The sequence below is a fragment of the Maniola hyperantus genome, chromosome 1 (assembly GCF_902806685.2).
Source record: "Maniola hyperantus chromosome 1, iAphHyp1.2, whole genome shotgun sequence".
Lineage (NCBI taxonomy): Eukaryota > Metazoa > Arthropoda > Insecta > Lepidoptera > Nymphalidae > Maniola > Maniola hyperantus.
The window spans coordinates 2,139,522-2,167,514 of record NC_048536.1 but is presented as its reverse complement, the minus strand read 5'-3'; the positions used below and the strand labels follow the sequence as shown (position 1 = coordinate 2,167,514).

At 41.6% G+C, this 27,993-nt stretch overlaps 2 protein-coding genes across 7 annotated transcripts; one reads left to right on the top strand and one right to left on the bottom strand.

Annotated features, from left to right (window-relative positions):
* Window positions 1-6: 6 nt before the first annotated feature.
* LOC117982201 (E3 ubiquitin-protein ligase TRIM45) lies at window positions 7-27,216 on the bottom strand. Of its 6 annotated transcripts, none has more exons than XM_069500656.1 (12): window positions 27,054-27,216; window positions 23,092-23,393; window positions 9,343-9,479; window positions 7,921-8,091; window positions 5,901-6,074; window positions 5,363-5,539; window positions 4,809-5,006; window positions 3,391-3,604; window positions 2,676-2,767; window positions 2,058-2,210; window positions 723-858; window positions 7-163 (listed from the first exon to the last, which is right to left on the bottom strand). In XM_069500656.1, the coding sequence occupies exons 1-12, from the start codon at window positions 27,068-27,070 to the stop codon at window positions 45-47; spliced, it is 1,890 nt and encodes a 629-aa protein (XP_069356757.1). In that variant the 5' UTR covers window positions 27,071-27,216; the 3' UTR covers window positions 7-44. The 6 variants fall into 6 exon arrangements, with proteins under 6 accessions (XP_069356757.1, XP_069356740.1, XP_069356753.1 ...); XM_069500639.1 differs by lacking the exon at window positions 27,054-27,216 and adding an exon at window positions 24,510-24,595 and having other exon boundaries at window positions 23,092-23,516; XM_069500652.1 differs by lacking the exon at window positions 27,054-27,216 and adding an exon at window positions 24,510-24,587 and having other exon boundaries at window positions 23,092-23,454.
* On the top strand, window positions 12,113-19,841 carry LOC138402816 (adenylate kinase 8). Its single transcript, XM_069501092.1, has 11 exons — window positions 12,113-12,228; window positions 12,509-12,647; window positions 13,251-13,336; window positions 13,834-13,939; window positions 14,573-14,757; window positions 15,386-15,599; window positions 16,390-16,514; window positions 17,045-17,136; window positions 17,507-17,654; window positions 18,324-18,411; window positions 19,559-19,841. The coding sequence occupies exons 1-11, from the start codon at window positions 12,136-12,138 to the stop codon at window positions 19,684-19,686; spliced, it is 1,404 nt and encodes a 467-aa protein (XP_069357193.1). The 5' UTR covers window positions 12,113-12,135; the 3' UTR covers window positions 19,687-19,841.
* Window positions 27,217-27,993: the final 777 nt, after the last annotated feature.

Here is a 27,993-nt window from a genome sequence, read left to right as displayed (position 1 = left end):
AACGAATCGAATAATAATAGTCTTTATTGCTATATGCATAAGGTTCACAAAGAGAACTGGTAGAGCTGGTGGCTAGGCCGCGTGCACGTGGAGTGTCGTGCAGTACTGCCGCAGCACGACCAGTGACGCGCGCCTGGCCAGCCCGCATGTCCGTGGCCGCAACCTTTTTTTTTAAAAAAAAAAAACTTAAGTAAAAAATACCCGTCGAAAAAAACTAAACGTGCCCGGGACCCTGGTTTGAAAATGTCTTTGCAAAAGGTTTTTACCGTAATATTCTTTAGTTTTTATTGACTCTAACAATTTGAAATGAAATATATTTATTTCATGTAAAGACAACTATTATGTGAGGATTCTAGGACGATACCCACTTCAGAAAGCAATGTTCTACTGCTTGATATATTAAATATGCTGGAAGTAACGTCAACTGTCATATAAAGACCGATCGATTTCGTAAAACCTGCATCAATCATTATTACAATCTCAATTGTTGTGATTGGCTGAATTTGTGCGATTCTTGATGCAACAATGCATTGTAGCCAATAGTAAGCGAGCGTCAACCAATCAGAGGTGATTGCGATCGTGACATTGTAATTTGTAGCTGTCATTCTACCGCAATCGAGCAGCTGAGTTACTCTCAACTTGCGCCTACAGAAATTTTACTTTGGACCCGGACAATTTATCCAAAGACTACATATCATATTTTCGACTTTCTTCCTTCTTACCTTTATAACCCCCTCCCATAGAGGAACCACAGCCACATGTAGCGTTTTTCTTCCCTCCCGAAGAGCAAAACGCGCAGCAATGGAACTGGCCTGTGTGAGCCTTCGACATACGAGCCGCGCACGAAAATGGACTGCCCTGAAACCAAACGTGAATTTTCAGGACATCTTATTTTGCCTCGTGGTAAGTAAGAAAAAAAGAAAGAAAGGAATGACGTTTATTTACATAACTGTGCCACACATCACATCTTAAAACTAAGAGCTAGTTCCGGCGCTTCTTCCACCTGAGAACAAGAAGCGCCAGAACAAACTGTCATGTGTGGCACAACCCGAAAAGGGTCCCAGCTCAGCATTATGCTGTATGCCTTATTGCACAAGAATATACAGCGCTGATTTTCAGCTGGTACCCTGAACCGGGTGACGCCACGGAATTATAAACTCACAATAATCTATATATATAAAAGGAAAGGGTGACTGACTGACTGACTGACTGAATGACTGACTGACTGACTGACTGATCTATCAACGCACAGCTCAAACTACTGGACGGATCGGGCTGAAATTTGGCATGCAGATAGCTATTATAACGTAGGAATCCGCTAAGAAAGGATTTTTGAAAATTCAACTCCTAAGGGGGTGAAATAGGGTTTTGAAATTTTGTAGTCCACGCGGACGAAGTCGCGAGCATAAGCTAGTTCTACTATAAACTAACAAAAACAACTTACAATAATAAGTACCTAGTACAATAGTAACAATGTCGTTCGTGGAAGCCGGCTAACCTAGAAGGGGAGTAAAAGTTTTATGGGGTGCTAAATGATAAGATAATAATCCAATCCAATCCGAGATCGCGGCGCTCCAATTTCGAGAAAGAGGTCAGCCGCCAATCCAACTCGGTTGGGCAGCGTTCAGGAACCTTCGAGATGTCTTCTTGTCCAAAATTCCTCGGTGCTTGAAGACCAAAGTCTTCGAGCAGTGCGTGTTGCCAGTGATGACATGGATCCGAGATATGGTTGCTGACTATGGACCTCATAAGAAAGCTCAGAGTCACTCAGCGGGCGACAAAGACATAGCTCAACGGCTTGCAAAGCAGAAGTGGCAATGGGCAGGGCACATACTTCGTAAAACCGATAGACGTTGGGGTCCCAAGGTGCTAGAATGGTGACCTCGCATCGGAAGTCGCAGTGTTGGAAGACCCCGCACTAGGTGGACGGACGACATCAGACGAGTCGCAGGGAGCCGCTGGATTCAGGCGGCGCAAGACCGTGGCGTGTGGAAGTCCCTACAAGAGACCTATGTCCAGCAGTGGACGTCTATCGGTTGATGATGAAGTGATAATACCTTAATAGGTGTATTGTTAACGGTAACAGCGAGTAGAAAGTGTCCGGGGCTGTGCGGAGTGAAGTGCAGCGCGTATGTCCCGTCCCCTCGCTCCCGGACTTTAGCGACCGCCGGACGCGCGCTCGAGTCGCGCCTTCTGAAATAACCCGCCACCTGAAAATGTAACATGAATGGTGATGCAGGACATGCTCACAAAATTGCAGACATCGGCACTTGTATAGTCCGCGACTCAAGATGACAATCGGGGAGAGAACGCCCCACACACCCGTACAGCTTCTAATTGTCTACATACCCTATAGTCTTGAAAGAGAGTGAATAAGTACAGCCTTCTCATCCCCAAAAATTGTTCTAGGTTTACTTGTTGGGGTAAATTGCTACACTCTGCAGAATCTGTCGTTGTGGCTAAGTGAGTTAGTATTGTGGCAGAAGGGTAGGTACCAACTTAAGTAAGGAAATTCTTCGATTCAAGGCTGCTTTCAGGCACTAAAATATTATTTGATTAACAATTAGCACTGTATTACCAGACCGTAAATACGTAGGAAGATTAAGTTCACGAGGACCATGATCATCATTATCAATTGAATTTAAGGAATTCGCAAATAAAATATGGCCACTTACATTTTCTCCACCACACCAAATGCGTTCCCCACTACTGTCGCGAAGTTCTACTATTGCTGTGTGCTGCACGGCGACCTGAAGATCTTGGAGACCTGGCACAACAACAAGTCAAACAGAACATTTCACAATTTATGATTAAAGATCATATCACATGTTACTTAGGTTCTTCTTGTATGAAGAGATGATAAGTGCCTACCTATATTATACCCACTGAACTGACTCATATTTATCTCTATTTCTTAGGTACTGGCTTGCTAAGAGTCCTGGAATAGGTTGGCAGAATCTGAGAATAGAATGTTCTGCTTTGAGTTAATAAAGAACTTGGCTGGAACAAGCATACGGCTGTAAATGAGAGGACCTCAGCTTATTTTCCTTCTTTGATAAACTGGTAAAGGCTGCGTTAAAGTAGTCTACTTAGTACGTAACCTTATAGCGCATATTATGCTGTCGAGCGAAGACGCGTGGCAATGCTATAGCTGAGGGCTATAATGATAAGAAGAGAAGAGAGGGAAAAAGAAGAAAATAGAAATTTAGGTCAGCACGAAGTAATTCTTACGCAATTCCGTTCTCACCTTGGTAGACCTGGGGAGTATATTTTAGTCCGTGCGAGTCAGACACACCCTGCCAGCAGGCATTAGTCCGTAGGGATTTTTTTCTCCCCCGAAGAAAAAAAATCTACTTAGTACCTATAGATCTAGTGAAACCTCGCTCTTACCATCAGTTTCTAGCACACAGCGGTCAGGATCTGGTGCCAAAGTGAACAGCCTGCCCACTAACGTAGGTCGGTGAGTGGCAGGGGCTGCGGGGGCGAAGCCCAGTTCACAACGCGGGGGCTCCGATAAAGGCTGAAGTTCTGTGAGGCGCTCCAAACGACGGAGCACTGGCCCGCTGAGTGAGAGGACCTCGTCTTCCTTCCCTTCTTTGATAAGCTGGAAATAGATGCCAAATAAAGATTAAGATCTAGGAGGAGAAACTAACCTTGGAAGAGGGTATTAACCATCTGCGAAGAAGAGAAGATATTATAGAAAAACTTAGCAATATTTGCATTTATAGCCAGTGACCTCATCATCATGCGGATTGCGGTGCCATCTTCTAACTGAAGCTTAGCGGTTTGCATCAATCAATCAATCAATCCATCAGCATGTTTGCGTCCACTGCTGGACATAGGCCTTTCTAAGAGCACGCCACCAAACACGGTCCTCAGCCTTCCTCATCCACCCGCTCCCTACCACAATCGGGAATAGCAGGGCTGCCGGGAACTGGGGGCCTTTGTCTGTTGGCGCTACTCATTAGAAGTAATGCCCATACTGACCACGCTGGGCAGGCGGGTTGGTCAGCGCAGGGCTGTAGGCCATTTCGCACCAGTGACGCTGCTGCCCGTCTCTGGTCTGTGTTATTTAAAGCCAAGCTATTTGGAATGGTTATCCCGCCATTCTTCGGTCGTCATATCAGGACGTTCGCTGATTCGCAGGGGGCACCGCGTGCAGATGAGGTTGACATTTGGGGTGCTAAAATGTTAGTGCACCCCCTTACCCCCCGGTTTGCATTAGTATACCTACCAGTAATTGTCAAAGTAACAGGAGAGGACTTCAAGTGCTTTGCTTGAAAAATGACAGCCTGGATCGAGTACTTTTACGTATGTAAATTCTCTGTATTCCCAATACCATAGAAATAACTAACGTAAGAAATAAAGGGTGGTTTGCTCACAGACCTAATTGCCTCTCTACCATTTCCTACACAAATGGAGCATGCATCCACTCTCTAAAACTGAAGAATGAATAGGCAATACTCTCTAAAACTGAAGAATGAATAGGCAATAGGCATCCTCAAGGCACCAATTTTCATGCAAATAATTTAAAAATAACGGACTTTCATACAATCTTTCATCCCCTATTTGGTTAAATAGGGGCTGAAAGTTACCACCACCACTTAGGGGTGGAATTTAGAAAAATCTTTTCTTAGTGGATACCTACTCTTTACAAAAAACACACCTTTAAAATTTCATGTCTCTAAGACCAGCGGTTTAGGCTGTGCGTTGATGTAAGTCAGTCAGTCAAGATTTTGAATGTGATATAATATATAGATTAGTAAGAGTGTAAAAGACAAAATACGGATAGTGAGTTTCTTCCTTACCTCCTCAGCAAACTTGACAGCTTCCACTGAGTGTGCAGCCCTTTCCTCCAGTTCCCGGGTCTTGTCCTCTATGCGTTGCCTATACGCCGCCCTGGCTCGTACGGCCGCACAGCACAGCGCTCGACCATGAGCTTCTACCGCTAGTCTGTATTCCTCTGACCATACTCGAATCTCGCTCTCTATACGAGCAGCTTGGGCCTGTGATTTATTTATTTCTGTTAATAGTTCTCCAATGCCTTGGCTAATGGAACGCGCGAAAATAGAATTTGGTTTGTATCTGATGATACCTACTGCATTGTGATAACGATAATAAAATGACGAACTAGTTAAGAACGTAAAGAAAATTGACCCATGAAAATTTAACGTTTCTTTAATATGAAGAAAAAGAAGAGATATAAAGATCTATCATCATCATACCAGATATATCTACCATGGGTCAAATTTTCCTAGATTTGAAGGTTGAGTCAGTCCTTGTATCCAGCATGCACATGGCATGATTAGGTACTAATACTAGTTATAATAGTTATCCAGTTATAATTGCTTTTATAACCCACCTCAATATCCGAAGCATGTACTTCCAAGATCCGATTCGCTCGCTCCACGTTATCTGGCACGTGCTTGGTCCTCTCGCACGCGTCTCTCAGGGCATTTGCACGTTCGTTCGCCGCGCGAGACGCGTTCGCTACTGCGTGCCCAGTATGAGAGATCAGACAGCAGTCCCTGCATATTACCTGTAAGTTCACCGAAAATGTGATCGGAGATACGTATCAGAACCAGAGTTTAGCGATATAGCTCATAGGGTTGCGAAGCTAAAGTGACAATGCAATTTAGCACATATGTGCTAAAAACTGATAGATGTTGGAATCCCAAGGTGCTAGAATGGTGTCCTCACACCAGAAAGCCTGGAAGACCCTCCACTGGTTGGACAGACGACATCAAACGTCAATAAAAACAACGCCGTGGCGTGTAGAAGTCCCTACAAGAGATGGGTTGACAATGATGATTACGATGATTGAAAATACTTTCTTCCAGACAAAGATTTTTTAAATCTTGAAATCGTGAAATAATTTTTAGTGATTTAGTTTAACTCACCTGTTGGCAAGTAGCGCAGTACACAGTGAGCTTCAACTTGGGATGTTGTACACAGAACCGCAGCACTGGCTCAAGTGGCTGCAACAGATGCGTGGCATGGCCTCGCTGCCGCGTGTGCGCCTCACCGCATGCCTTGCACACGCTTACTAGACACGCACCGCAGCGGCTGGCGGCCTGCAGGCGAAGAGTTCTACAGTGAGGAACATTCTAGATGAGCAGATGCGTGGCGGTGCCTCGCTGCCGTGCCGTGCTGTGTGTGCCTTGACGCACGCTGCGTACACGTTCACTAGACACGCACCGCAGCGACTGGCTGCCTGCAGGTGAGGAGTTATACAGTGAGAAATATTCTTGACGAGCGGCTGCAGCGTATACGTGGCATGCTCTCTCCATACATACACGCTCACTAGACACGTTCTACAGCGACTGGCAGTCTGCATACGAGGAGTAGGTACTTAATCTTCTTTAATGTAGGATTCAGGAAGTAGAGCTGTGATGCGGTTACCGAAGTTAAAGTCACTCAGTCGTCGATTTTACTCTTCTTACAACATTCGAGACGAGACTGCAATGTGCGTAGTTCTGTTGCAATTGTGTGTGTTGTCTCTTGCGGAGGAGGAACTTGCTGGCTTCAGAGGGATCATCTTAGAAGGATAGAAGGAGGTCCTGGAGATTGAGCTTCCCAAGCCTCTAGTTTAATCACGTCAATCCCTTCTCCGTAACAACCATCCCCCCAACAAAGACAAACCAGCAGAAGGTAAGACAGTATGACACTGTACGAAAGTTTTGGAAAACAAAGACCAACAATGAAGTTCAATGGAAAAAAGATTGGAAATTCTAGAAAACATGTGGTGGCGGTCGAAGTAAAATTGCCTACAAAAATAACTTTTGTATACTTACTTAAATAAAACTGAGTTTAAGTGAACCGATAATGTAGCGTTACATTGTAAATGGCATTTTTCTGAAATCATGCATGAGTCGTATTCTGAAAGCAATGAGTTGCGGATGACTTTGTCTGGTGGAAGGCTTCGGCCGTGGCTAGTTACCACCCTACCGGCAAAGCCGTGCCGCCAAGCGATTTAGCGTTCCGGTACGATGCCGTGTAGAAACCAAAGGGGTATGGGTTTAATAAAAACTGCCATACCCCTTCCAGGTTAGCCCGCTATCATCTTAGACTGCGTCATCACTTACCACCAGGTGAGATTGCAGTCAAGGGCTAACTTGTATCTGAATAAAAAAAAAAAAAAAAAAAAAAAAAAAAGACTGGCGTCGCCCCTCGCACGTGTTTCTAACTATCGATCTTTTAATGCCGCTTTTGGTAGTTGTCACGTTTCAGTTTATAAATAAACTAGTTTATGCTCGCGACTTCGTCCGCGTGGACTACACAAATTTCAAACCCCTATTTCACCCCCTAAGGAGATGAATTTTCAAAAATCCTTTCTTAGCGGATGCCTACGTCATAGTAGCTATCTGCATGCCAAATTTCAGCCCGATTCGTCCAGTAGTTTGAGCTGTGCGTTGATAGATCAGTCAGTCACATTTTCCTTTTATATATTTAGAAGAGTAAAAAGGAACTGAAGGAGAAGGAAAGGAACTACAAAGGACTGAGAAAAGATTAAGTAAGTAGGTACTGTACCTACTTAATTCTTTCTCAGACAGTTCCAAAACGAATAAGTGGATTTACGACTAGGATAGCCTATCCTAGTCGTAAATCCACTTATTCGTTTAGGATAGGTACCTGTACTGGATAGGTACCTACACTTATTTCCGTTCTAGTTTACTAGTACCTACCTAGTAGTTAGACCTAACATCTAGGTAACAATAGCCAGGAGCGCAAGTTTAGATTTTATTATTCAGATACGATTTACAAGTTATGCAATCTCACTTGGTGCTAAGGGATGATGTAGTCTAGGATGGTAGCTAATCTGGCTTATATAGAAGTTTAACTAAGTTTGTTTACATGCTGAATATAAATGCAAATGCACAAACCATTTTTATGTGCCTGATACGGCAGGTTATAGGTTACCTTATTATCAGTGCAGCAGAGGTCACAAAGCACAGAATTCCCGCTATCCCGGTTGGCCATCCGCCGCAGCAGCACATAGTTGAGCGGCAACGCTGAAATGCCGCCGAGCGGTAGCTGCGTCTCCGATCCACATGTCGGACATAGGATGAAGTGGTAGTTTCTTCCTGATATCTGACAAGAAAGAAATAGACATAGACATTCCTTCGCTCATTGAGCCGGCAGGGGTTAGTCGGGACGATGGCAAGAGACCTGATGGGCAGAGGCGTCTCTAGCCCTTGTAGCGCCCGTGTGCAACAAGTACCCTGGCGCCCTCTAGTCTAGTAAGAGCAGGGTCAAAATCGAATACTAACAGTTATATTTTCAAACGGAAATTCGGATACAAATGGTGCAATTCTAAATGATGATTTTAAATGATGACGGCGTCGGCCATAACACGAGCGCAGGGTCTTTGAGAGCGCCGGCATCGACGCATCTTTGGAGGTGTCGTATTAGAGGGCGCTCGGCGCCCCCTTAGACCCGGCGCCCGTGTGCGCCGCACACCCTGCACCATAGGTAAAGACGCCTCTGCTGATGGATTGACGCTAGTTCCCTGGGAACGGGCATGGGCGCAAATGTCGGACGCAACTTGCGTTGACACATTGGCCCCTTGTCATATCAGGGAGACAGTATCAAGACCGGGAGCCGCAGTAGAAACAGCTGAAAACGGCAAGCGGCGCAAGTATGCCTCCCTTATCGAGAGTTACATTTTTGTTCCGTTTGCCGTAGAGACCCTGGGGCCAAGGAGTCTTAGTGCTAAAAACATTTCACAGACGCAGCGGTGACAGAAGGGCTGGCTTATTTTTTACGCAACAGATCAGCCTGGCTATCCAATTAGAAAAGGCTAGCTTTAAGTTTTATTATATTATTTTCAGAAAGAAAGAAAAAAACGTTTATTTATTAATTGTGCCACACATCACTTTATATCGAAGGCGCTTCCTCCTTGAGCGTACAGACGTATTTTTTCGATATTTTGCACGATAACTATTACCTACTATTACTAACTATTAAAAATTAATAAAAATCTATTTTAGAATGGACAGGTAAAGCCCTTTCATATGTTACCCCACTTGGTATAGGTCATAGTTATGATATAGGTATTTAAATGTTACTTTGAAAATTGAAATTCCAATTATTTGTTCATGAGTGGTCATGAACAAATAATTTAATATTTTTTTGTGATTTTACCACAAATTTCACGGTTTTCAGATTTACGAGTATGCCCTTACGTGCTATAAGACCTACCTACCTGCCAAATTTCATGATTCTAGGTCAACATGAAGTACCCTATAGGTTTCTTGACAGACACGACAGACAGACAGACAATGAAGTGATCCTATAAGGGTTCCTTTTTCCCTTTTGAGGTACGAAACCCTTAAAACCAACCTTTCTAGTAACGATCCCGTATAATTTCAGCTTGTCCAAGCTAGTGTCAGAGCCTGACTTGCGGAAATCGCTCTCGTAGCCAGAGCCTGCTGAACCGGCTCTTGAGGTCAATCCTCCTTGATCATGTTGCAAGGACCCTGGAATAAAGAGCAGTTTTAAAACAACTGAAAGATTTCAATTTTCATACAAGGTGTAATCAGAACGCTAGCAAAAACGAAGACAGTTGATAATACTGGTGATGAGTAATATGATACTACAAGAAACAGCGCGAAAAAAACGCGCAAAAAAATCAAAAACAGTCCTGTATTTTGTAAAACTTCATGATATATTGCAAATAAAACATCTGACTGACGCTAGAGGTCAACGAAAGTTCCGTAAACTGTAGGTCACTCGGAGTCAATGCCGCGTCGTAGGCGGGGCATTGACCCGAGTTTTGCATGATATACATTGCGGGTTTGAAAAATACTATAAATCACTAAAACTACAAAATGAGACGAATGGTTATTGGCATTGGATCGTGTTTAGATAGTAATAACAAAGCTGAGTTTTTGTTCGCGTTCTGGTTACAACCTGTATTTGCGCCTTGCAAAATTGTAAACAGGTACAACGGTGATAGCCTTGTGATTAAGACGTAGACCTTCTAGTCGGGGCTTCGATCCTGAGCACGCATGACGCACCTCTAACTTTTCAGACTTATGTGCGTTTTAAAGAATTAAATATCACTTACTAATAATGGTGAAGGAAAACATCGTGAAGAAACCTGCATGCCTGAGAGTTCTCCATAATGTTCTCAAAGGTGACTGTGTGATGTCTGCCAGCCCGCATTTGGCCAGCGGAGTGGACTATGATCTAAACCCTTCTCATTCTTTCACTCATTTGTTGGACCTTAAAAGACTGTGAGAAAGAATAACGCAAACTTTCAAGTTTCAGATATACCTACTTATACTAAAAACAGATAGTTACAGTACTCAGCAGAAAGTAATGTACATCGACCTTTAGAAGGAGATAGCAAATTTGTAGAGCATTTTCTTTGTCGTTGAGACCGACAAAACGTCATAATATAGGTTTGAGTGACAGAGACAACGCTCTACAAAGCCGAAATGTCATTCTAAAGGCCGATGTACATTACTTTCTGCCGCGTACTGTACCGTGTTTATTTAGATAAGAAAAACTCATGGAAACGCAATGTGTGTTCAAAGAAAATTTTGATTCAATTCAACAGACGGGTGCAATTTGTTTGGATAAGACTTCTTTGATAAATATATTATGTAGGTAATCAAGTGTGTAAATTATTATTTATTATTCACATCTGGCGAGTACCAAACCCGATTTTATGATTTATGAGTAGGTAGATGACGCCCGCGACTTCGTCTGTGTGAATTTAGGTTTTTAAAAATCCCTCTGGAAGTCTTCGATTTTCCGGGACAAAAGTAGCCTAGTTATGTCCAAGTCTCTCCAGGACGCAAGCTGTCTCTTAAAATTTTCAGTTTCGATTCATCGAATGCATGTTTGGCACATTATTTATTTATTTTTTCTACCAAAAATTTGTGAATATTTTATTATTATTCATTTTATGCATTTATATTAAACAACTGAACATTAAAAATACAGATCGAAAATATCATGACATGACAGTACATGACATGACCAGAAATTTAGAAATTATAAAATTTCCAACTCTTGCCGGGAATCGAACTCGGGACCTCCCACTAATAAGACCACAGTGCTTGCCACTGCGCCAGGTAGGTATCATCGGTAAATGAACACGTACCTATTTAGCATCTCATTGCAGTCATTGATGTCCGGAACTGAGCTAATGTGTTCTAAATATAGGCTCGCCACCCGGCGCGCCGCGGGAGGCCGCGGTACACAAACAAACGCTAGATCGACATAACGACACGATAGGTAACGTTGCATTGTCATGCTTACGACATCTAAATATATATAAAAGGAAAAAGGTGACTGACTGACTGACTGATCTATCAACGCACAGCTCAAACTACTGGACAGATCGGGCTGAAATTTGGCATGCAGATAGCTATTATGACGTAGGCACCCCTAAGGGGGTGAAATAGGGGTTTGAAATTTGTGTAGTCCACGCGGACGAAGTAGTTATACTTAAATAAATTATTACCGTACTGTTTTCGTTAAATATTACTAACTAACTGATGCCCGCGACTTCGTACGCGTGGTTTAGGTTTTTAAAAATCCCGTGGGAGCTCTTTGATTTTCCGAGATAAAAAGTAGGTAGCCTGTGTTACTTTTCAGGTCTTAAACTAGACCCATGCAAAAAATCACGTCAATCCGTTGCTTCGTTGCGACGTGATTGAAGGACAAACCAACAAACCAATAAACCAACAAACATACACTGTGGATGAATATATTCAGCTTCTCCCTATGGCCTCTTTTTAGGGTTTGGGCCCTATTACAAATCCTCTGGTGTGCTGTCCGTCCGTCCACCCGTCTTTCGATCGTCCGCTCTTCCGTCCGTCCGTGTCTGTCTGTCAGCGGGCTGTATCTTGTGAACCGCTGGATGGGACTAGAAATGAGTATGGATGGTAGAGATTTATTATAATTATGGGTCTGTGAACAAAATTAATTAAGCATGACATTCCACTGACGTAACAATGTGTAGTCTGTGGGAACTGTCAAAAAAACTTGTTCGTTACGTTTTAAATGCGTTTAATTAAATCAAGGTTTAAATTATAAAATAATTATTGTTTTACGTAATTATACGTTAGAATTAAATAGTATTTTTCCTTTGCAGATTGTATAAGAGACAGTGAACAAACAATGACAGAAACTGATGCAACGAAAAGGCCTCTAGAAATGCCTGAAACATTTCTTCCGTATTTGGATAAGTATCGAATTTATAAACTCTTCAAGGTGAACATTTAACTTTTTTCTAATTTATCTCTGTGTCTTAACGGCCAAAAAAGTATAACACTAGAATTCCCACGAAATTTTTAAAAAACCTATATCTACGCAATTGAAGTTACGGGCATCATCTAAGTAGTTTATAGTATTTATGGATTTCAATTCGTACTTGAAATACAAATACAAATTTCTTTATTGAGAATCTGAGTAAACAGTGGAGATTTATTTTACTAAAACAAAAAGCCAAATTCTGCCTATTAGCATGCAATATGTTATGATCATTTCATAGATCATGCTAGAAGATCTAGTGCTCAACTTGCCGCGAGATCACCTGAAGCACATGAAGGTGTTCCTGAGGCGCCGGTGCTTGGACACCTCTAAGGACACAGACAGAGTCATTTTGCTTGTATCTCCTGAACTTGACATAGGTATCGATTTAAACATCCTGGTTACAAAGCTAAGTATGCGGGTTATGAAAAAAAAACAAAAAATTTAAACAAAAAAACCGACTTTAGGAACCACAAACACTAAAAATCTAAATATATGAAAGGAAAAGGTGACTGACTGACTGACTGATTGACTGACTGTCGCTGTCTCGCTGTACCAAATTTTGTCAAAATCGGTTGAACGGATGGGCCGTGAAACGCGAGCAGACAGATAGGCAGACAGACAGACGGACAGACGGACAGAAACACTTTCGAATTTATAATATTACTAGCGACCCGCCCCGGCTTCGCATGGGTGCAATGTAGATACTCCGACATTTTGTTCAAATATCGTCATATTTCATCAAATTAACACAAACCAATATTAACCTATACCTATAAACCTTTCTCTTAATTAAATCATTCTATCTATTGGTGAAAACCGCATTAAAATCCGTTGCGTGGTTTAAAAGATCCACGCGTTCATACATACTGGGAAGCGCCTTTATTTTATACTATGTAGAGATATGAATGGTATGGAACCCTTCGTGCGCGAGTCCGACTAGCACTTGGCTGGTTTTTCAATATTTTCCTAATCATTTTCAGAAGTAAACCAGTTAGTCCGAGATTTGATAAAGGAAATCGGATTCTACGTTGTCACTCGTCGCTGTGTGATGGATCGCTACGAAAAGGTTCGTAACCCACAAAATATCATCTTCTTATATATATAAAAAAGGAAAAGGTGACTGACTGACTGATCATCAACGCACAGCTCAAACTACTGGATGGATCGCGCTGAAATTCAGCAGGCAGATAGCTATTATGACGTAGGCATCCGGTAAGAAAGAATTTTGCAAAATTAAATCCCTAAAGGGGTAAAATAGGGGTTTAAAATTTGTATAAAAGTCGGTCAGTTTTGAAATTAGAATCGCAAAATTTTGTGATTTACACTAATCCATACTGATATCCATACTGATATTATAAATGCGAAAGTGTGTCTGTCTGTCTGTCTGCTAGCTTTTCATGGCCCATCCATTCAACCGATTTTAATGAAATTCGATACAGAGATAGCTTGCATCCCAGGGAAGGATATGTCCTACTTTTTATACCGGAAAATTTTAGGTTTTTGACCGGTTTATTTATTTATATAAATGTTATCTATTAAAATAACGGACTGTTACGTTTTCAGCATAACTCCTACGAACCTGGGTGCATCTCGCCGGTGCTGCTGTCGGAGGTGACCAAGTTGTTGACTCGGACCGACCCTGTGCCGCAGGCGGGCTGGCTTATGTATGGTAGGTACATAATTCAAAGTCAAAGTCAAATAATGTATTCAAAATCAACAATACCCTTATTATAAATGCGAAAGTGTGTTTGTTTGTTACTTTGTTGGTTTGTCCTTCAATCACACCGCTACGGGTGCTACGGAGCAATGGATCGACCTGATATTTTGCATGGGTATAGTTTAAGACCTGGAAAGTGACATAGCATAGGGTACTTTTTATCTCGGAAAATCAAAGAGTTCCCACGGGATTTTTGAAAACCTAAATCCACGCGTACGAAGTCGCGGGCATCAGCTAGTCAGTACCCTTATTATAAATACGAAAGTGTGTTTGTTTGTAGGTTTGTCCTTCAATCACGCCCCTACGGAGCAACGGATCGACGTGATATTTTGCATGGGTATAGTTTAAGACCTGGAAAGTGACATAGGCTACTTTCTATCCCGGAAAATCAACGGGATTTTTAAATAACAAACAATAGTAAACATTGTGTAAAAAGAGTATTTTAGGATACCTACTCTATTAGTGTTATAGATTATATATAGAGTACACCTACATGATATAGAGTACAATACTCTATTTTAGAGTACGGTTGGCAACCCTAGTCTCAACATACGCTTGTCTAAGTGAAATTATTTCTCCCGTCAGATCACCCATGCACAGTGATGGAGGCGCGCTGCTTGCAGCAGGATGGGGTTTTGCCGACAGTGACGTTGGTGCTGATGCCGCCGCCGCCCGTGGCACCCCGGGCACCGAACCCACTCACCCCGTACCGCTCCTTCTTCCAGCAAGATTTTGAAGGCTTGAAGATTGCTTATAAAGCTACACTAAAGGTGAGTAGTAGTAAAAACAGCCTAGCATTAGGCTGTTTTTAGGGTTCCGTACCTCAAAAGGAAAAACGGAACCCTTATAGGATCACTTTGTTGGCTGTCTGTCAAGAAACCTACAGGGTACTTCCCGTTGACCTAGAATCATGAAATTTGGTAGGTAGGTTTGGTACTTGTGGTATAAGACCTACGTCTTATAGCACAAGTAAAGGAATAAATCCGAAAATAGTGAATTTCTGGTTGCATCACAAAAAAAAAAAACATGAAAAAATAATTAGTGTTTTCAATTTTCAAAGTAAGATAACTAATATACCAAGTGGGGTATCATATGAAAGGGCTTTACCTGTACATTTAAAAACAGATTTATTTTTATTTTTATGCATAATATTTGTCTGTGATGTTTTTGATTTGTAGTGCAAAATGACGATAAAATACGACTGTAGTAGGTACGTCTCGATGCGCGAGCCTGACTCGCACTTGGCCGGTTTTTTAAAAATTGGTTTGAATTGTTCGAATGATTTAAGATTATTCATTAATTTATTGAAGGTAGCTTAGTAAAATTGATATTTTAACTCATTCGATGTCATACGACCTACGCTCACCGTTGTGTCACACCAGAAACTATAAACCACAGGAGGTCCACATAGACCATCAGGACAGTCTCGAGCAGATCGGCGCGAAGTGCGTGCGAGCGATTCGCGCGGCGGCGGCGGGCGCGCAGGGCGCCGGGCAGGGCTTCCACGCGCCTGGCGCGCCCGGCGTGTACCGCGTGCTGCTCATAGGTGCCATCGGCTCCGGACGGAGAACGCAGGCCATGGCCACCGCAAGGCACTTCGATCTTGTGTATTGTGAGTAGGCTACACCGCGCAGCGGCGCGCAGGGCGCCGGCAGGTCAAATCTTGTCCCTCGTATGCTCTCAAGCGAATCACAGTGGAATGCATGCACTGAAATGTTGCGTGCTATTATTAAAAGAAGAATCTCGGATGAATGGGATAGGCAGAAAAAAGATAAAGCCTAAACTGTAAAGACAGCCATCTTTCAGATGCAATGCAAAGGTTTTACCTGAAAGATAGAGCTGAGGGGGGAGGAGGTTTTTAGTCCGTAGGCCATTGTGGAGTCGGGCATGCCGGAGGCATCCATGAGGATTTTCCTCCTCCCCGAACGGAAAAAAAAAGGGCGCCGGCAGGTCGCAAAGAGCGGCGGCTGGATTCAGGCGGCGCAAGACTGTGGTGTTTGGACTTTGGAAGTCCCCAAACCTGTCCAGCTGTGTGCGTCTATCGGTTGATGATGATGACGATGATGGTGAAGTTTATGTCACTAAAAAAAGACCTGCGCCTTGACTCCCTTAAAGTCTACTTCGGACCTGGATGAATCCCTGTAATGTTTTTTGTAGAATATTACTCATGAGTCATGACTAACATTCCCCTTTCCCCTCCAACTAAATGTAAAGCTTTTGCTAGGAGTAGGTACGACAATAATGCAACGGGTGGGTTTGAATTGAACCGTGTCGCATCGCCGGCCGACATTTCGGTTTTCTATTTGAGCTATTGAGGCTTCATTAACCCTACAGAGCAAATTATTTGGTCAGATAATTCTTTGCAGTTTCATATGTATTTTTCCCATTGTACGTTTTCACAGTGTATTACCAAGACCTGTTCAATGAGGCGCAGCTTCGTAACGACGAGATCGGTGAAAAGTTGCGGAAGATCGGCATCAGTGTGCAACTGAAGGCAGAGATAGTCAAACGACGCATTTCAAGAAAGGTTAATACATATGTTAACTAAGTAGGTACATAGGTACTTTTAGGAAACTACTGCATGGCCCATGTATAGTTCTTTCTGTAGCAAAACCAATAATGAGGGCGGCCCAGGGGTGGCCCTTGTAGAAGACCATCAGGCCAGGCCATCTTGATAAAATTTGTAAAAATACGGGTGTTTTGGCGGATTTATTTCAGTTTCCCTCCGAGAAATAGAACGATATTCGGTTCTAGATCGTGAATTGGATAATTAGAGGTGTAGAGGTTGTGATAGCAATCACACCTAGGATTTGAATGATGTATTTTTTTGTATGGTTCTGTTGGTGGTTCAATCCAAAAAAAAAACCTCGCGTTGTGACCTGTGCCTCTTGCGTATGCTTTTGGGAAGACATTTCAATAATTTGTTAGAAATATTTAAATAATACTGATTTCTGAGCGGCGACGGCTTATGAATTTTTACAAGTTAGTTGCTACTTAGGTAGGTACTTAGAATAATTGACTAGGTCCTTGTAATTCGTAGTTGTATCCATCTTTTAGGACTGCATCGACCACGGCTGGGTCCTCGCCGGATATCCCGCGTCCGGGGATGATTTTGAACATTTGGATCGCATGCCTACTCCGCCTAATCGGTAAACCCCTAAAACATCATGAAGTAATCGTTAAACTACCAGCAATATGCGCCGCATTTTACTAAAGTCGAAATGGTCACGTAATTTACTTTATCAATCTAATTCTATCTCTATGGTCATGTAGATACGATAGATAAAAGCTGGCCGCAATTTTTTGCGATTTAATTTAATTTTAAAATTTAAAATTATTTTCTCTCTCTTCCTTGTCCCTATTATGTCACTCCCCTTTCTGGGGCAGAGGTCACGGTTACAGGAAATTCCCGGCCTCGTGCTGTCGGGATTCTTCTCCTGTTTCCTCTTCGCTATCTGCGATCTCTTCGCTCCTCTCCTCCGTATTCCTCCTCACTTCCTTCCTTGTCATTTGAAACAGTATAATATTCCTGCACGTGCCGCGGGTGGTTTGCAAGGCGCGCATGCAGGCGTGCGGTGTGGACTGCACGGGCCGCGCCGCACCACTCAGCTCAGACCCGCAGGTGCTGTCGCTCGACCCGACCTTCGAGGCGCAGCTGGACGCAGAGGTAATATTCCTGCACGTTCCGTGGGCAGTGTAAGGCCTCCTCATCTATAATTCCTCATCATGATCAACCGATCGCCGGCTCACTACTGATCATAGATCACTCAGTATGAGAAGACCATAAGCTGGCCAAGTGCAGATTGGCAGACTTCACACACCTTTGAGAACGTTATGAAGAACTTTCAGTCATGCAGGTTTCCTGGCGATGCATGTTTTCCTTCATCCCTAAAGTAAGTGATATTTAATTGCTTAAAACGCACATAACTCACGTCTCTGGAATTTAACCCCCATAACCCGACGACTACACACGAGTGCAAACCTTGACGATGCCTTGCGGTAAAATTGTAGAAAGGTGAAGGTTTCTCCATGTCAAACAGTTCTTGGACACACTCCGAAATATACCTATGTACCTAAGTACCTATTTATTCTGTTTAATACCGATAGACAGGCAAAATCTGGCCTCAAAACAAAGTTCGAGGCTTTAGCATATATTCTTCTTCAACTTTCAATGGCATGCAGTTTTCTCCCCCAATTTTAATATGGGTACCTTCAAGTCAAAAGTGAATAGGCATCTAGGCAAGGGCGCTCCATCTTAGGCTGCATCATCACTTGCCAGCATGGCTGCTTGCAGCCAAGTGCTAGTCTTTTAAATAAATAAAACCAATGTTGGCAGTTGGATACCTACTTCAGCGAGTCCCTGGCCGAGCTCCGGGCTGCGGCTGGCATCACTGCCGTCGAGGTGGACGGCACTAAATCTACCGGTTAGTTTCTTTTATCCACCCTAAAATAGCCACCCTAGGATATACCCTCGGAAAATGTAAGTGCAATTCCGACTCCATGGTAGGTACCTACAATAAGTCTACCAGTAAATTAATTCAGATTTTTCATTAATAAAAATGGATGCCCTATTTTCTTCAATGATGATGATGATGATGGAGCTCTTTTATTCCCACGTGAAACTTAGGGCTGCAGCTGTTGGTTTTCATGTCTCCCTATCTTTGGTTACTGCCTTTAGCATAAGTCCCACTCTTTTAAGATATGCTTCAATAGACCTCCAGGTGTTGGGTGGTCAACCAGGTCTCCTTCAACCGGCAGGCCATTGAATCGCCACTTAAGCAGCTTTTCCCTCTTCCCTTCGCAAATTATGCCCGATCCATTCCTATCGCCTCAGGGATATTTCCTTGTATACTGGGAGTTGATGGCATTAGTCTCACAAGATTTTCTTCAACAGGTCAACCCACCACCCCCCATGGCACACCAACCGCGCGGTTATATGGGCCGAAATTTAGGAGTGCACCCGTTGGGTACTTGCTTGGCGTATTTCCCGGAGCGCCTTCTTGACTACCTACAACTTATTTCCTATCTGCTTCCTTATCCCTATATGCCACTCTCCCCTTTCTGGGGCAGACTTCACGGTTTCAGGAGATTCCCTTCGCCGATAGTGGTGTCTCCTGTTGTCCACTTCCTCTCCTGTTTATTCCTCACTGTTTTCTCTCCTTCTCGTCACATCCTCTTCCTCCTCACTTCCTTCCTCCTCTCCGCGTCCTCTCTACGTTATCGCCACCGAATGTCTGATAAATATTGTTGAAGAAACAAGAGTTGCCTCCTCTTGTTTCTTCAACAATTTAATTAACTCATCATCAGCATGATCAATCAATCCTCCTCTCAGTAAGAAAAGGGTTTGACATAGTCCACCACGCTAGCCAAGTGCTGATTGGCAGACTTCACACACCTTTGAGAATATTATGCGGAACTCTCAGCCATGCAGGTTCCCTCACGACGTTTACCTTCACCGTATAGCTCTGAAAAGTTAGAGGTGCCCGGGATCGAACCCCTGACCTCCGAATGCGAGGTGGACATCCGGCTATCAACGGTCAATATTAATTATTATTTGTCACTTGCCTACAGATGAAGTGCAAGTGAAAGTGCAAGCCGCCATCATGGCAGGCCCGCTCCACAACATTGAGACTTGCTCGCACATACGCAACGTGGGACGAGTAGACGAGCTCATGTTCATATCAGATCATTCACAATAGAAGTGTGAGACTATAGCTGCGAGTATGTGTAGTTCGTGTGCATCAGTAGGTATATGCTAGGGGTGTTACGGATATTCGCATCCGCATCTGCAAATGTGGAACATTCCGCGGATCCGTGGATGTCAAAACTTTGGCATCCGCAACAACGTCGCGATTTCCACTCGACTGTTGGTTTTTTTCGTGAATTCCCTTTGAGTGAATGATACATAACAAAGACATACTACTAGTCAGTCTGTGTCGCATATCTACTCGTGTGGTGTGTATTGTAACAAGATCGCCTCGAATGGAAATGGTATATTACAAGCAACCAGCTTAAGAGTTGCTCAAAACTTAGCGACACAAACGTTCCGGTACTTATTTTAAAATACAGCAAGTACCTAAGTAGGTACTTACCATTTCTATTAAATTACCTATTTAGAATTTGTGTTTTTTTAATTATAATAAAATAAAAAACATATTCATAAAAAACTTTTTTTTATTTATGTCGTATTACCTTGGTAGGTACCTACTTATTTAATTTTATCTGTTTTATCCAAGGTTTTATCCAAAATATTACTTACTAAGTTAGAATAAACAAATATATTATCGTTTGATTTTTTCAGACTTTCTTTTTAAAGATTACAAATAGATTGAATACCCATATAAATAGGAATCCGACCTTAGTAGTCTGTCGGAAATCAGCTGTGAGAGTCAATAATCCGAAATAATTCAATTAGGTAGTACAATGTGACATAGGTAGCCTTGCCACTGTGTGGCTTCCTAACCTATTTCGTTTACCAAGATTTAACTTTCATACTTGACCTAGTCTTGAATGTTATTTTATGGGGTACCGTTTTTTTTTTTTCGAGTGGGAAATCTTCTGAAGATACCCAATCGGGTTATGTTCTACCCACTAAAACCCTCTCGTTGGACCTCCTCAGCGCGTTATTGAGAGGCTCCGGGAACTCTAAAGAACGTACGCCGTGCCTGCTGCCGTGACGTGCTGGTGCGCCCCCCCCCCCCCCCCCCCCCCCTTCCGCCTCATACCCCGATTGCCATCTCGACCTGCTGATACTGTAAGACTTAAGCGTGCCTGCCCACCGAACTAAGCCAACTAGCCTAGAGACTGGTGAACTAAAATAGGCTGAATATGCGTACCTAAGTATACTTTCTAGGTCTAGGTCTGTTTTTAGAAGGTCATTAGACAGTGATTCAACGAGACCTAAAATAAATTTACGTAACACAAAAACGTGCAATCCGTTGCCAAAAATATCTTCTTGTTGCTCGTTTGTTGTCCATCCATGACACATCCTGATAATTGGCAGCACTGGCAGATGTGTGTAAAAGCATCAATCATCTATACAATCTATACTAATAAATAAAATTGAAGTGTCTGTCTGTAATTTCGAAATAACTAGGTACCTCATATTAAACTCATATGGTTATTTGAACTGTACCATAACTGAATCACACGTTTTTAAAATTTTTGTCTGTATGTCTGTCTGTTTGAACGGGCTAATCTTCGGAACATAGGCTACTTTTTAACCGAATTTCAAAAAAGGAGTTGTGTTTTTCTACCTATACCTATCACCGAAATCTCCGAGATTTCTGAACCGATTTGAGTAATTTTTTTTTAATCGATAGAGAAGCTTTGCGAAATTGTCCCATAAAAGATTTGGATTCCGACTCCTGAATCCTGATGCTGTACTGTAGACCTAACCACAAAATTGATGGAATTTAGAAACTGTCGGTTATAAATTGATATTGGAGGTAGGTACTCGTACCTACCATGTAAAGACTTTTGAACTCGAGGAGCCAACTCCTCAGCCCTGATGCTGTAAGAAATTGCGTTCTCAAATCATGGTAATCCTACGGAATTTCTAAAGAACCATGCATTCAAATGTTTTAACGAAATTTGTTACTGAGATATCTTGCATCTCGGGGACGGGCTACTACAGATAGGCTAATTTTTGTCCGGGAAAATCAAAAGTTCCCACGGGTTTTTAAAAACTTAAATCCACGCGGGTGAAACCGCGGGCATCAACCAGTTTTAAAATAAAAATATTTAAAAATCCGGCCAAGTGCGAGTCAGACTCGCTCACCGAGGTTTCCGTACTACTACAGTCGTATCTTTTCGACATTTTACACGATAAATCAAAAACTATTACTTATGCATAAAAATAAAGAAAAATCTGTCCCCCAATTGTGTAAGAATAACCATTTCATGGCTATCGTAATCGTCAAGAATTCTGCCCTTTGATTGGCTGTGAAAATATGTAAACAGCGAATCAACCAATCAAATGGCAGAATTTCTTGACGATTGCGATAGCCATGAAATGGTTATTCTTACACAATTGGGGGGCTGTTTTAGAATATACAGGCAAAGCCCATGTGATACCCCACTTATTATCGTTATTTTACTTTGAAAACTGAAAAAAAAAATTATCAGTTTAATTTTTTTTGTGTGATGACAAAGTATTTATTTGTATTGTATTTATTTATTTATTAAAGAAGAATATTTACAGTTTACAACAAGTTTGGTGCATTCATAAACTTTAAATAAGTTTTTCCGTACACCAGTGCCGTCGACAGTCGAGTGATTCTATAAAGGTTCCTTTTTGCCTTTAAAGGTACGGAACCCTAAAAATCTCGTGAACTAATGTTGTTTCCCTATTTTCTTTGAAACAAGATATTTTGTACTGTTCACTATTGTGTAGTGATTATGTAGGTATGATGTGTAGAGGCCACCAATTACCACATATTCTTATCGATCTATTAACAGCTACTTAGCGAGGTTAATAGCTCTTCCAGATGCCGAATAAATAAACAGGCCACCATAATAAAGTTTTTAAACGCTTCAACTGCTATTTTATTGCTGTTATGAAACAATGATGTATTCATCCTGCTGAAAGCTGTGTAGCCTAGTGGTTAGGACGTCCGTCTTCCAATCGGAGGTCGGGGGTTCGAACGCGGGCACACGCCTCTAACTTTTCGGAGTTATGCATGTACATTATTATGTACTAACGTAGGCGGGCGGTGCATATCGCATGCTGCATGTTGCACCATACAGATTCGACTTGTTTCAGCGGATTATAGCAAATTAAGCTTTGCAAGTTCATTGATTCAAAAGCACTTGCAATTATTATTCTAATAACTGATGCCCGCGACTTCGTCCGCATGGATTTAGGTTTTTGATAATCTCGCGGGAACTCTTTGATTTTTCGGGATAAAAAGTAGCCTATGTCACTCTCAGGTCTTTATGCCATGTTACCCATGCAAAAAATCACGTCAATCCGTTGCACCGTTGCGCCGTGATTGAAGAACAAACCAACAAATAAACACACTTTCGCATTTATAATAAGGGTACTGATTTTATTCTTCTCTAACTCTGCCAATGTGAAATCTTAAGGAATCCTTATATTTTACCTGCATCGCCATCTTCCCATGCAGCAGCCTCGCCATCCTGGTGCAACCCTTGCAGACACCTCGTGCAGAAACTGTGAAGGCAGCTCAAAAGCCTCGGTTCCACGAGCTCCCGTCTACAGATGCCGCACTCCCAATCCTTCACCCTGGCTCTCTTGCTCTCCCCATAAGCAGATGTCCGTGGAGCTATCGATAAGTTCTGGCTCGTCGGTCGGAAATTTTTCGTCGTTTTCAAAGGACTGTTACCAGCACTTATTGACGAAGGTTCTAAAGACTTTCTACGATCTTGTTTCTTACGGGAGAAGCTTCCGAAAATGTAGAGGATACGGTCGACTTCCATTTTTTATTTATTTTAATTTTTTAATTCTATTTCGGCATAGGAAACATATTATGTTCTTTTGGATTATATACAGGGTGTAACCAGAACGCTGGCAAAAACGAAGACAGAAAATGATACCTAGTACTGAGATGATTACTGATATCTTACCACAAAAAACCGCGAAGAATAAAAAAAAATCAATCGTTTGTAAAAGTTTACGATATATCTATAATATAAAAATGAAACACTAAATGTGTTGCTCATCGCAAATCTCGAGAACAGCTGAACCGATTACGCTAATTCTTTTTTTATAATATTCCTTGAAGTTCGAGGCCATAATAATATGGTTCTTTCGGAGAGAAAAATTTAAAAAATTTGAATCGACTGTTAGGCGGAACTAAGTTCGCCAGGGCAGCTAGTTGCAAATAAAACATCTGACTGACGCTAGAGGTCAACGACCGTTGCGTAAGTAGTCCATTCGGAGTCAATGCCGCGTCGTAGGCGGGGCATTAACCTGATTTTGCACGCTATACATTGCGAGTTTGAAAAACACTAGGTAAATCACTAAAACCACAAAATGAGGCAAATGGTTATTGGAATACCAACACACACAACACAATCCAATAGGATTGTGTTTACTGTTTAGGTAGTACTTATAACAATAACGCTAAGTTTTTTTAGCGTTCTGGTTACACCCTGTATAAGTAAACTAATTAAGTAGGTGAATAAGTGTTTTGTCACGCCAAAAGATGATACTTAACTTACTATAAAACAGATTTTCTATCATTTAACTTTTTTGAAAACTTCTGAATTAAAGTATTTTTTATTGCTTTTTTTTTATTTTACTGATATTCGATTTAAGCCGAAGTTTAATCTTAAATAGCTGCTTAAAACTGATTTATTTCAACAACTTTTTGTTGGCATGATCGATTATAATCTACAGAGGTATTTACTTTTGACCCGAGTAACTAGTAACTACCTTAATTTGTTTAAAAAAATATTATATACCTAAGTAAGTTGTAACTTTAATTTTTGGTATTCACATAATAAAAATAAATATAAGGGTGATAACGGTGTTTAATTGAGCTTTATCTAATGTTACATTTTGTAATGTTTATATCACGTCGATACGTTCGCGAGTTAATAGCGCGGCGTGTAAAAATAAACGTGCTTTCGTAACGCCGTTTCACCGTGAACTGAAATGAGAAATCTGAAATCTGAATTCATGCAAATACTTTCATTATTATTTAACTAGCTTATGCTCACGACTTCGTTCGCGTGGACTACACAAATTTTGAAACCCTATTTTGCTCCGTTAGGTGTCGAATTTTCTTAGATCCTTTCTTAGCAGATGTCTCATCGTAATAGCTATCTGCATGCCAAATTTCAGCCCGATCCGTCCAGTAGTTTGAGCTGTGTGTTGATCAGTCAGTCAGTCAGCTTTTCCTTTTATATTATATAGATTTAGCGATGGGCATGTTGGCTTAGATATTTGAAATCATTTACTTACTTACCTAATTTGAGATTAAGTATTATTATTTATTTTGATTCTCAGTGATTTTAAATTTCACCGGCATTTTTCACGAAAAGGTTTTGTCAATTTTCGCGCTTATCGTTTGCTATAGGTACATTAACTCAAACTCAAACTCAACTCAAACTCAAATTAGTTATTTAGAATAGGTAAAATGTTACGCTTACTGATGGTCAAAATTGTTAATTTGTATGATGAAGGCGTAGATAGACAAGGATGAAAATGATATACCTACAGTGGTTTTTTTTTTTTCTCTTTATTTAAAGGGTTTGTTCAATCAGAACAGGTCACCCTTGTAAAAAATCATAATAGGTAAGTATAATTAATTATCTTCGATATACAGGGTGATAATTAATACCTACGTACTAAAGCTACGAGGAACTAAAACTAAAACTCAATTAGGAAGTAGGATCAATATCAATAGCGTTGATTTTTCGCAGTTTTGTTTCAAGGGAACTGAATTTATGCACAACTAGCTTATCCTCCCGACTTCGTCCGCGTGTACTACACAAATTTCAAACCCCTATTCCACACCTTTAGGGGTTGAACTTTCAAAAATCCTTTCTTAGCGGATGCCTACGTCATTCATTTTGAGAGGAGATCCGTATAGGTATACAATTTCTGATTATTAAATTTCAAAAAAATAATGTATTTCCCCCAATACCAGCTCTGACGGGAACTAATACCCCGTGACACAGTCACAATCAATTTCCCCACATTTGAGGGATGCATACTCATGAAGGACGAGACTTGGTCAGACACGAAGCGGGACGTTAAAAGTCGTTGCTTAGTGCCTACAACATTAATTCACTATAAACACTTCCTGAATCTTGATAACTTAGGCGGGCAGTAACCGTGCAGCATCAGGATTGAGGAGTTGGATCCAGGAATTTTTATGGGACCACCACGGAAACATAACAACAAACAACACCTCTGTTGATTTAAAAAAAATATTTGCAAATCGGTCCAGAAACCTCGAATAAACCTACATACCTACATTAAAAAAAAGCGCATAAGAGGCAGTAACTTTTCAAGTGAAAAAACGTCGTGATTTGACACTTCTACGCAATACGACAGAATGCACATTCAGTTAACGTTAACTTTAAAAGTTATACTAGACACTCAGGCTGAGATCTATAGAGCAAACATTGACTCTGCTCAGCCTTAAGAGTTAAGACACAATTAAAACTAGACGGCGAGTTAGACGAGACATAAATCTGTCTCGTTTTAACTGAGACTGAACTGATCTGACGAAGTCAAAGTACGCTCTATAGAGTGCACTTTACCTTTACTCGCTATATCGCTATTCGCTGACATAAATCTGTCTCGTTTTAACTGGAGCAAAGTCAAAGTATACTTTGCAACCTCAGAGCTTAGAGCGTGATGGAAACGGCGAACGACTGCAGCAGCGCAACTTTTACGCATGCGCTCTCCCTTCTCAACACCTTGCGTACCTTGTTTTGTAAATATTACAACTTCGAACTACGTTATGGACATGTTTCCGTGAGGCGTTATGAATGCCCAGGTCTTTAGCGCTATTTTGGTCACCCCTGTCATTTCTCATGTTCTTACTTAGGGGATGATACACACGTGCTACTTAGTTATAAGCTACTGAGTTAGCTTTCCGGTATGATATTCGATAAATTGTTAAAGGGACTAGTTACCTGCCTACTTAGTAAAATCATTGGATAGGTATGCAGTGTGTTTTTTTATCTGGGACAGTATGGGGAAATCTAAAACCAAACGAGATGCAGGGAAGGGTCTTAAGAACCTTTAAGTCTTTTTTTTGTGAAAACAATTTTGGTACCTATTTAAATAGGTAGTAGGTAACTTTTTTGATCAAGTGTGAGTTGTCCATAAAAATCGATTAAATTACGTACCCAAAAGAAAAAATACACGGGTATCCAAGATTTGATGATTAAACGAACTCATTTAATCATCAAATCTATAGGATGAGTTATCCAAGATTAAGGCGCGAAAATGAATGTTATTAAAGTTTTAAAATAGAAACTGAAAATAATCGAAATCTACCAATAACACCGATTAAATAAAATAAATAAACAATGGAAGACAATAGGTATCCGTTGTGTAAATCAGATTGCAAGAAAATTATACCACCAAATCAACGACATCACGACGTGTAAACATCACGTCAAAACGTCCGTTTCCGAACCGATTTCTGAACGGAAATAGGGCGCGATGGCGGTTTGACCCAGATTATGGCGCGAAAACTAATGTCGGACTATTTTTTGCGCCCGCACCGCGATTACGCGTTTCGTTCGACTGACGACACGGGGAAACTAAACGTATTTTAAAATGTTATACGAGAAATGTACAGCTAATGAAATTACCTTGGATTAAATGGTAACGTTTCAAATTTCAATTTTCATTGACATTTTACGACCATACCGTGAAGGGAACTTCCCATGGGCGATGACTGGGCTAGATTTAATTTAGCCTCGATTTCGTCTCTCGTTTTGATAATTTATGATGATTTAATCTACCTACCCAGCATTGAGGTTTCCAATAGCTTTGAGTTTCGTATCGAATCTTTTACTTCCATGGAATTATAATAAGTAGGTACTAAAGGGATTTTATTTATTAACGTTTTTTTTTTTTTTTAATAGATATAGCGAGCAAGCGAGCAGGCGGGTCACCTGATGTTAAGTGATTACCGCCGCCCATGAACATTTGCAGCACCAGAGGAGCCGCCGATGCGTTGCCGGCCTTTTAGGAATTTGTTGGTCCGCCCCTTGAATAACCCCATGTTATAATCTAGTGGGAACACCGCCGATGGGAGTTGGTTCCACAGTTTGCACGTGCGTGGAAAGAAGGATCTGGCGCAGCGGACGGTCGAAGTGCACCAGACACCCAGATGGTGAGGGTGAAATTCCTTACGGTGGCGCGCGGTGCGGTTGTTTGAGCCAAGAGCATGTGGTGGCTGGTCTTACTGACAAATATCTACTTACCTAACTAGCTACCTAATAGATTTTTTAAATTTCCTTAGAGCCATTACGCGTGCGCACGGTCGGCCCCGACCGTTAGAATCTGTAAT